This window comes from Xenopus tropicalis, chromosome 1 (genome assembly GCF_000004195.4).
Source record: "Xenopus tropicalis strain Nigerian chromosome 1, UCB_Xtro_10.0, whole genome shotgun sequence".
Classification (NCBI taxonomy): domain Eukaryota; kingdom Metazoa; phylum Chordata; class Amphibia; order Anura; family Pipidae; genus Xenopus; species Xenopus tropicalis.
Window position 1 is genome coordinate 98,400,106 of NC_030677.2, and position 11,302 is coordinate 98,411,407.

At 39.2% G+C, this 11,302-nt stretch overlaps 1 protein-coding gene across 1 annotated transcript in view; it reads left to right on the forward strand.

Moving 5' to 3' along the window:
• The window catches only part of atp8b3 (ATPase, aminophospholipid transporter, class I, type 8B, member 3), a 52,851-nt gene extending 43,401 nt beyond the window's left edge, over positions 1 to 9,450 (forward strand). Inside the window, exons 26-27 of the mRNA XM_031904569.1 lie at positions 2,918 to 3,048; positions 7,834 to 9,450. Coding sequence (XP_031760429.1) covers positions 2,918 to 3,048; positions 7,834 to 8,010 — 308 coding nt within the window. The 3' untranslated portion in view covers positions 8,011 to 9,450. The remainder of the gene's footprint in view (positions 1 to 2,917; positions 3,049 to 7,833) is intronic.
• Positions 9,451 to 11,302: the final 1,852 nt, after the last annotated feature.

The following is an 11,302-nucleotide window of genomic DNA, read 5'->3' on the forward strand; positions in this document are numbered from 1 at the left end:
AATAACCAGGCACTGATCCAAACAACAACTGCTTTAAATAGTTTGAATTTTGGCACCAATTCACCTGTGTTGTGATGCACACACACCAGCATTAGTACACAAACAGACAGTGTTGCATGATGCGCATACCTGCGCACAGTTTTACGCCAGTTGTGAGCAGATGATACAGCAGCAGGATGGGAGTGCACCAAGAAACAGGAGCTTTAAGTATCCTTATATTGCCCCCTAAGAAGAAGCGGCCTCAAGATGCGAAGATCAGTAGGTTAAGTCTTATGATATTGTGCACAGGTCTAGGCACAAACAGAACCAGCACACACAAGCACTTGCCTGAGGATGTTTCCCTGTAGTTTATTAGTCAAAAATTTAAACATAACATTTCAAGGGCATGCCACTTCGTCAGGTACCTTATTAGAATAGGATGTTTTGCACCTTCAGGAAGATACCTCCATCATATCAGCCAATTAACCTCCATCCTTTAGAGCAAGTTTAAAAGCCAATAATTCTCTGTCGGCAACATTATAATTACACACCAATTTGTCATTTTACGTGAAAAGAAGGCACTTGGATGAAGTTCTTCCTTAATACCAGATCATCGACTTCTAGGATAAATGGAAGGGAAGGATCTAGGAGTTGAAGAATAGGGCCAGAGGCAAAGAGAGTTGGAGGGTGTAGACCAGCCAGTGAAATAAAGAAACTCAAGAATTAAATTTTTTTAAAAAAAAAATACGAAAAAAAAATACGAAAGACATAGTTCACAAAGTGCGGGAACGTTGTGGGCACATTCACAAATCCTGACAAGTTTATAGGCACCCCGAGGTCTAGTTTAGAATACACTTTAGCCTCTCCTAGATGTTGAAATAGCTCAGGAATAAGTGGAAGAGGGTATCTGTTTTTAACTGGTATCTTATTCAGTTGTCGGCAATCAATACTGTGTGGTCTTTCTTTTCAATGAAGAAAATTCTAGCCCCAGCAGGAGATGTGGCGGATGAATGAAACCCTTAGCTAAGTTCTCGTCAAGATAGTTGCATAGCTCTAATAGTTTAGGTTCTGATGAGGGATAAATACATCTAGAAGGAACCTGAGCACCAGGAAGCAAATCAATAGGGCAATCGTAGATGCGGTTGGGGGAGGGGGTAGACTGTCAGCTCCTTTCTTATTGAACACATCTGCAAATTCTTGATAGATGAAGATGATTGGAGACCTCTACAGATGAAGAAAGTTTAGACAGTTGAGGATGGCATTTAAAAAGGCAGAAGTTAGAATGGAAAGTAATCTTCCCAGTAGCCTAATTAATGGAAGGATTATGAATGTATGGAACCAAGGCAAACCCAGAATGAAAGAGAATAATGGTGAAGCGATAACATCAAAGTTTCAATATGGACTTTGTTAAGTGTGACACGAATAGGGTTAGTTTCTTGTGTAACTGGACCAGACGTGATGGGAGAGCCATCAACTACTCGCAACAGAATAGGATTCCTTTTGGGAAAGATATTAGGTCTTAGCAGTCTCTGAATTCAGGAAACACTCACTTGCCCCAGAGTGAATGATTGCCTGAAGTGCCGAGTTGCAACAAAGTAATATATAGATTTTTTTTAACAAAATTTTTACCCCTGAGAGGTGGCTGAGAGATACAGTCACAGAGCAGATGCTCAGTTTGACCACAGTACAAATAGAGATTAAATCTTAAATGTTTCAAACATTCCTCAGGAGTTAAGGCAGGTCTCAGAGCTCTAATCTGCATCGGTTCTGGATCTGTAGATAAAGAAGAAGCAGGTGAATGGACTAGAGCAGAAGCATGAGGAATAACCCTCGTTGGAGAACCTTGGCCAGGCCTTTCCAACCTTCTTTCGCTAAGGAAGTCTCCAATCCAATTGTATAGCAACAAGGATGAGATATCAAGAAACTCAGGAATGCCCGTACGGGCAAGGTCATCTTTCAGACAAACCCAAACCTGTGTCAGCAGCAAACTTGCGCAACTCAATTGTGTAGTCCTCAACCAGTCTTCACCCTTGGCTGAGAGAGCGAAGAGAGGCATCAGCAGCTAAAATCCTGTGAGGGTCCTCTTACTACACAGCCATAGCCTGAAAGAAGGCGTAAATTCTAGAAAGTACTTGACTCTGTCGATCCATTGAACAAAAGGCCCAAAACTGGGGCTCACTGGAGAAGAAAAAATCCTGAAAATCGCTTGGGGAGATGAACCTTGGGTTCTGCTTGGCTGGGACATCAGAAGATGAAAAAGCCACTGCAGTAGATGGGGTCCCAGGAGGAGACTGAAGAGATCTCAGTTGCTCTTCTGCATCTGATTATAGCCTTACTGGAGTTCACATACTGCTTGTGTAAGGGCTGTTAATTGTTTGGTCAGCAACATAAGCAGAAAGGATACTTTAGCTTGATCCATTTCTCCTAGCCTGTTTATACTGTCAGGCTTACCGGGTTTCCAGCACTGAGCAGGGATTACCAGACGTTAGTGTCTCACAAGCGGCTCACACAACATGGAACCACTTGTGGTTTAACCAGGGAGAAGCGTGAGTAGAGAGAAGCCAGTGAGACAAACTAAACATAGCATTGATTAGAATAGTTTATCTCCTAATTCAAATCCAGATTGTCCCATAGAGCCAGATACAATTCACTGGGAAAAACCTATCTCACTGTTAAAAAAAATGATTTCTTCAGAGCTCTCCCCCATTAATTTAGGTATGCATAACCATATAGCTTGCTATTGAAGTGAAATTACAATATCAGGCATATCTGCAAAGTTTACATTGTGTATTTTTATATATTTTTCTTTGGTAAACTATAATGCTTCCCTCAGGAAATGCCCTTAAAGTTGAACAGCACAATGTAAAAGTAGCAAGTGTCCTGGGAAACATTAGTTTTATTGAAATGGGAAAATAATGACTACTTATTTTTATTAAAGGTGTCAGCAGAAACGCATTAAGCCATGGATACATATGGTTGACTATAATTCTAGGAGTGGTGATAAGCATCCTACCCTCCCTTGTCATGATTTTTTGTACCAAACTTATGAGCCGCAATCAAATCCACAGTGTAAGTACTTTGTTTATCCTGTATGTATGTATGTATGTATGTATGTATGTATGTATGTATAATGTTGTTTATTCTGCATCTCTGTACAATATAGGACAATAAAGCTAACAGCAAATAATTGAATAAATTGCAGTACCTTTTAGGCTCTGTGGTTTAATGTAAAGCAAAGTAGTGTTTGGGGTAATAAATAAACACATGGAAAGATTGTCCTCAACCTGTAACCCATAGCTACTGATTATGGGATACATTTTGCTAGTGCACTAAGAATAATGAAAACAGTTGCTGTAGGTTACAGGGCCAGGGCAAATTGTGGCCTGCTTTGTGCATAACGGTAGCCTTTAATTTAGTGGGGTGGGTTTCTTGTATCTGCTGTCTTAGTTGATTCATCCAAATAAATGAAACCTGTTGTATCAAAATCAACTACTCTCCAATATTCAATGATACCCCTTTAGTACAGGTATGGGATCCATTATCTGCAAACCCATTATCCAGAAAGCTCCACATTACGGGAAGACCAAATAATTCACATTTTTTTAATGATTGCCTTTTTCTCTGTAGTAACAAAACAGTATCTTGTAATTGAACCCAACTAAGATATAATTAATCCCTATTGGAGGCAAAACAATCTTACTGGTTTATGTAACATTTAAATTATTTTTTAGTAGACTTAAGTTATGGTGATCCAAATTACGGAAAGATCCCTTATCTGGAAAACCCAGGTCCCAAACATTCTGAATAACAGGTCCTATACATCTACCACTATCCTAGTTTCCTCTGAATTACTTAAAAGGGATCTAAACACCAAAAAATGAAATTGTGTAAATGTATTCAGAGTAGTCCTCTGAGCAATTTTGCAATTTATATTTGTTTTGTATAATTTATTACCATATTTGTACACATTATTATACTGTTAGGCAGGCTTCACTTTAACAGCTTTTTGAAGGTCCAGAATGTCAGCGACCCTAACCTAACTGGTTTGGAGAAACAAGTTGAATAACTTCCATTAAAAAACACACACACGTGTATATATATATATATATATATATATAGCAGCGAACCCAGGGTGGCACTCTGCTTCAGCTCTTAGCTCGGGTGCAAGGTAAATGATTTAAATATCCAAAAAAGACCAGCAACACCGAGTTATGTTCCAAAAACAATCAATTGTGTATTAAAAACGCATGAACATGCTGTTCATGCGTTTTTAATACACAATTGATTGTTTTTGGAACATAACTCGGTGTTGCTGGTCTTTTTTGGATATATATATATACTTATAGCAGTTGACCTCTTTTTTATGGAATAAGCTAATTAAGACGCAATGGCAGCAGTTTAGCATTGATGAGGAAGCCTGACAGCCTGCTTCGGGATCAATTCATTGTTGGTGGCACTGAAAGACAAGATCCAAATAGATGAAACAATAGCTTTTTATAGGGTAGGAGGCAGAGTCTACTTCATGGGCGGCCTTACTCTTGACTTGCACAGTGCCTGTCCCAGCACAGGTGACTACTGTGACCACCCCTAGTCCTAGAAAGGGTGGTCCAGGAACTACTGAAGTTATTGGTTCCATGAAAGGGCAGTTGGCAGCACTATGGAGAAACATGGAACACATCTGTAGGCCAGGTTACTGGCATTGGAGGTTTGTTAGTTGTTATAGAAACTTGAACAACATTTTGACAGCATCAGAGTTTGTGTCTGCTAGTGGGGTACACACCATGACCATAATTACCATACAAGCATCTGAGGAGAAGCCACCCTTCATTCAAGTACAAATGAAGGTGGGAACCTTCCAATGCTTCCAGTTGAACCCTGGCATACTGGAGATTGGGCAGAGACTTGGTAAGTGGCATTTTTATCCCTGATTTGGTGTGTGTCATGAACCCCAGTCCTATACCTACTATTATCATTATGAAGGAGGTGTATGCTCTGTCCTCCAAGACCATTATGTACATATAGAAGCATAGCATCTACCTGGGGGGGCTCAGGCTTTGAGAGCACCTCTTGTCATAGAGAATGATGGTCCCTCTGGGTTTGCCCAGGTAGCTGACCAGCAACCTGACTGGTCAGGTAGATAGATTTTAAAAAAAGCAGTGGGGTGTATCACTACAAGTGAACAAGTTTAGTTCACCTGGATCATTGACTATCCAGTTGCAAAGGGGACACCCCCCATTAGGGAATGCTACTGGAGCATTCTTCAGGTCTGTATCAGGATGTTAAATGTCTGCTTCAGAATATGATGGATGAAGGGGTTATCCAGGAAAGTCAAAGCTCCTGGGCAGCTCCAATAGTGTTGGTTCAGAAAAGGATGGAATACTGGTTGTGGACTAAAGGAAGCTGACACTTATGCATTGCCTAAAATAGAGGGACCCTAGGTGACTTACATTTCATTTTCAGACATGGACAGTGGATATTGGAAAGTATATGCACTGAATGCATTACTAATGTGCACCATCAGTGATGATTATATTGCCTAATTTAATTTATTCAGTTCTTTAATGCTGGTATTCTTGTGACATTAGTGAAATAGAGAGAAAAGCTGCTTGTAAGGCCTATTTCACCAGGCACTCCTCAGTTTTGGTTGCTGTTTGTCTTGCCAAGCTTTATCCCTTGGTGGAAAGTATTAGCACCCTAAATTATGAACATGGGTAATCCAAATGCCCTTGTGAAGTCTTACATATGGATGCAGTATTGCAACATGGAGTTCTCAATATGTTAGGGTCACAACTGCTTGGCAAGACAAACAGCAACCAAAACTGAGGAGTGCCTGGTGAAATAGGCCTTACAAGCAGCTTTTCTCAGGTGGTGGATAGGTTTACAAATAAAACGGAACACTGGAAGCTTAACTGTAGTTGACTAGGTTTCCACAAAACAAAATAAGTAACTCTTTACCTTTATAGCACATAGACAGGACCTTTACTGTTAACATTCACAGTACTCTCTGACCATTTTGCATAAATTATGTTTGATATTTAGACACTCTATACATCACACTTAGTAGCCTAAAGCAATTAACTTCTCTTTGTCATTACACTTGGTTAAAGTGAGAATTTTGAGTAACCTTTTCTTTTGTTTAGCAAATAGCAATGTACAACATCACAATAATACAAAGTAAACCTAATGTACCTTAACAGAAGTAATACCTATAAATGTACCTTTTTATGAGAGGATAAACTGCAGTAAATACCATATTATTTACATAACACTACTCAGGAACCTGGTGTACACCGTGTATACTATAGGACCAAAACTCACTGGATGTAGCAGGCTCTAGTTATGGAATCAGAACAGCAGAGGTTTATGTTTATGGAGCATTTGAAGAAGGCACTTATAAAGTCTGGAGTCTGCAAGGAATTCCTAAAATAGTACCTAGGGAATTTGTATATCCAGGTAAGCTTCTTGGAAAAAACTTATGCCAAAAAAAATGGTTTTATGGAACTGGCCCATAAATTGGTTCCCAGTACATGGATAAGTCAGGATGAAATTATTGAAGAACAGGAAGGAGGGATGCTGCTGATAGGGCAGTTCAATGTTCTGGCCAGAACTGAAGTTAATGCACTTTGCAAATAAACTAGGCAAGTCTTGAAGCCTTGGTGCAGCTTTGGGCAGCAAGGGTTAATGCAGTAAGCTATTGCAGTCTATTGATACAAGTTTGGTTTAGTTGTTCACCTGCTAGCGGGGCTCCTCAGGATCAACATTCCCCAGATAGACTGAAATAATTCTCTTTTCTCTACCTACTCCTGGAGGGCCCTCTACTGTTTAGGCAGTGCAGTCTGTTCTCCTCTTTCTGCTGCTCAGCCGTTCTGGTTCTCCCCTGTCTCCTTCACAAGCAGCTGGTGGACGTGTCCCTGTTCTTAGCTGGTCTGTTCTGCTCTATCTCCTGCAAAGCAGCTGGTGGGCGTGTCCCTGTTCTTAGCTGGTCTGTTCTGCTCTATCTCCTGCAAAGCAACTGGTGGGCATGTCCTCCCTCTGCTGCTTCCTGTTAGCTGTTCCAGAGAGAGACCCTCTCCCCCAGGTACCCATAACTCCCCTGATAGCCTCTCAGGTCTCCTGTCAGCACCCTGACACTTCCTCTGCACGTGCTGTTCCTGAGTCTGCCCATGTGCTCCTTTCATAGGCTGATCCCCTGCAGTGTCCACAGCACTAGTACTCAGATCAGCTGTATTAGTAGGATGGCATATTGTTCAGTACACCTCTGGGATCAAGGATCTTAAATATACTTTCCACTACCCCTCTGCTGTTCTTCACAATTAGGCACAGTAAAATAAATATTTACATTTACAGATAACTTAGGACCTCTCTTTAACTTTTCATGTTATTAACTTATTATTACTATGATTCCTTCAGTACTGCCAAAGCTTCTACCAATTTCTAGTGACTTTATCAAGCAGATTATACATTTATAAAGTAAATACACAATAGTCACATGCAGGTAAATAATGCTTTCTTGATGGTTGATACCAAGCCCCTACATGCTAGGCTATTAACAATTATGGCAGGCCTCGTTTATTGAGAAAGGCTGACAAGGATGGAATTGTGGACACTAAAGGAGATGGTCCCCATATGTAAACAAACTAAGAAGGCCTTATAATAAACTAAACAGCCAACAACAGATTCTGGCCTGTGCAATATCTACAAGATTGACTCCTAGTGAAACTGACACCAGTGTGTTGTGTGAATGTGATCATGACTATGCGAAGGATAAACAATTTTAAAAATGATTTTATTTTAAAGTTTCTTTTACATTAATATTACTAGACTACTGAAAAAATGTCTTCTGTTTCTCTGTAGAATATGGGTTCTAAAGCTGATACCACCAGTGCATCAAATGAAATTGCTCTGGGTACACCCTTCAAGAAAGGAACTGTGCATCGCCGGTCTAGCTATGCATTTTCACATAAAGAAGGTTATGCTGATCTTATTTCTAAAGGCACAAGCCTACACAAAGCAAAACCAAAGGACTGCTGACCTCTACAATGAATATATTAATATAATGTGTAATATTCCAGCAATGTTTCTTTTTGTATTTTTATTTTTTATAACTTGATGTTATGCAATGACTTATGCATAAATTGTCATACATGTAGGGTCATCAAAATGACCAGGCTGTTTACAGTGGATACAATCCTTGGAGGAAAAGCCTATGTATCTTCACATATCTTTGTCTGGTATATCAAGAAATTGCCTTAGTCTGACGGCCCATGGAGAGATTTAATCTCCCGAAAAAGATCTCTGCTACCAAAGGCAACTAATCTCTTCAAAATGCCTTTCCACCGGCGATATGAATCACCAGCTTTGCAAAGTCGGAAAACCAAAGTGATGTGTAGGCCATTCCACCAGCAAATTGTTGATGGTGGAAAGGCATTTTGGAGAGATTAGTCCCCTGTAGTAGCAGAGATTGGGGGTGACTAAATTTCCCCATGGGACATCAGCCTTATCAAAACAAGAGTCCACCCATCACAAGTTTCAGTTGTATTATTCCAAGTGTTGATATCATATAGAACTTGTTCCTTTCTCACAGAACAGCATGTACAAGCTGTTGATACCATTGTGTTGCAAACTGTACACTTATCTCAGGGACTTTAACATAGATAAGTGAGAAACATCCAATTTCAAGAAGAATAGGGCATTTCTTGGCAGCCTTATGCACAGAAAGTCTTAATGCCCTATATCTATATATATATATATATATATTGATAATGGGTGAGTGCAGAGAACCTTTTTGTTGTTGTCTGTATGAATGATGTGGTCACATCCACACTGAACCCCTGCCTAATGGTGGTTACACCAACTTTCTCTTGTTTTCTATAGTTTATACAGGAGCAGTGACCAGTCCCATGTTGTAGCTCCCACCCTTCCCAGCTGCAGTCAGGTGATTCCAGTGTAGTCAATAAAAGGGCAACCATTTGGGGATTTAAACCGTGAAAGCAAGCTTGCACATAAAACTCAGTCCCTTTGTTAAATGTATATTGAAGCAGTAGAATTCTTAATGAAGCAAATAAAAGTGAGTGTAGGACTGGCTAGAGGGGGTGACTTTGACATAGTTGGCCAGCTTAAAGTATATTGCAATATATGGACAAACAATTCCTGTTTTGTGGCTACCATGAAATGCCATCAAAATGAGAATGTTTCATTTTGATAGCATTTCTTGGTAGCTTTATATACAGAATGTCTAGGGGGAGATTTCTAAATGTTTAGTTTGATTTTTTTCATGATTTGAGCTTGATAGGGCAGTTGGATAAAACAGTTGGAAATTACTAAAGGATTCCTGGTTAAATCTTCAATAAATCTGCCCCTACTTTTCTTATACCTGGTTAAAAAGTTCAAAAGTTTTACATGCAATACATGGACTACTTTTTCCATTTTGTTTTTCATATTTGTCTTGATTAAAAGCACTTTTGAAAGGAAGATGCAGAAATCGTTCATTAAATGATTTAAAAATAATTTATTGAACATAATTTGCAAAAACATACAACAACACTGAAAAACAGGAAGTGATGAACACATGAAAGATGCAATTGTTTTCAAAAATGCTCAACAGTTGGGAGTCAGTCTGCAGCAGGATGCAAGGGTGGTTATCCTCTGAGACTGTCCCCTACAGCAAGGCCCTGGAACTTCACACTAGACAAGAACACAGTATGCTTTTGGGTAAAGTGCCAAACACAGGACATCTTTGGTTCTACTATAAATAGCTTTAACAATATCATCATGATACACAGATACAATCCTCCCAGCAACATTGTTTCTGCAGAAAAGAACATCTTTGGTTAGAGATTGTCATTAACCCCCCCCCCCAACCCTCTCCCACCCCCCCTAAAAAAATCCCTTATTGTTTTTGTAATTTTTTTCTTAGTAGTTTCCTTCAAATGTTTGAAAACAAATGTAAATATTGTCAGGCTTCATTCCTTAGATCATCATTAACAAGGTTTGTGGATGGTGACACCAGCTAGGGTTTATGAAAGTACTGTTTGTATATCATGGAATTTTCTTAGAGATAAACATGGTATATTTATTACAACCAACCACAGTTCCTGAGAGGGCTTTCATTTTTAATATTGATCGCCCTGCTTCAATGTGAATCCTGTTATGGCTGTTATTGATTCCATATGCCAACAGGAATTTGCCATGCCATGTGGCCATAAACTGATCATAAAATGGAAAATGTTTTGGAAACCTGTTCTGTCAACTAACTTTTACAGTCTGCTTGTAAAAAATATTAACTTGGGATGCACAAAAATATAATTGAATTATTCCTCCAATGCACAACTATAGCTAGCCAAATATTTTACCACAAAGTACTCAAAAATTTTGAGTAATTTGTTATAAAAGCAATCGCCTATTTTGCAGATTAATCAGTAGAACAACTCACCAGGTAATGAAGAAACTGTTTCCAGACTTACTGTCATTTTCTTTTTCTGGCCCATCTTCATGTTATCATTACACCTGGGAAGTGCCTGCCCAACATGTAACGTTGACGTGAAATGGCCATAAAATATGTTGTATGCTAACCTAGCTAAAGAGCATTAAGTGCATTTAAATTCACCAACTCAAAGAAGTCCTGAATTTTGTATTCATCAAATCCTTTCTGCTATCTTGTTTGCAATCACCCTCCTCACATGATAATGATATAATCATTGGTCACACAGGGAAAGGTATACTAAAGCAGGGCTATGATACAAACTATCGGGTGCTGCCAGCTCTCGTAAACATCCTGGTAAGTCAAATAGCTTTCTGGTAATAGCAACTTGCAAATTTATTAATGACGTACCACAAAGCGTACGTTCTGTTAGGAACATTCCCTCTATTTATGGAGGTCTGTTATGAGAAAACAAAAAGAAGTTTTTTTCTTTAAACAGTTTAACTCAAAACAGGAAATGCATCTCTTTAACTAAGTGACTCTTTAACTATTTACCATACTGGAATGCATTTCCCAGATGTGCTGTAGCTTTAACGTACTCGAAATAGTTCAATGTATCAATTGCCAATCTACAGACAACCTTAACTGACTATAGGTGATTTAGATCCTCCATAAAATAAAACAAAGGCCTTAACATCTACACTGTTGATGGATCATTAGATCTAAACCTCAAACTCTCTACACCCAGCTAGAAGAGGTAGGAAGAGGTGACTGCCGGTGAATTTATGGTTTTCGAGGTTATTTACACATGTGCTCTCCAATGCCAAATTAATTTACAAGGTGAGCATACTTAATTCTGATTTGAAATATTACCTGCACGGTAGCATTTGTGAAAATGTTTTA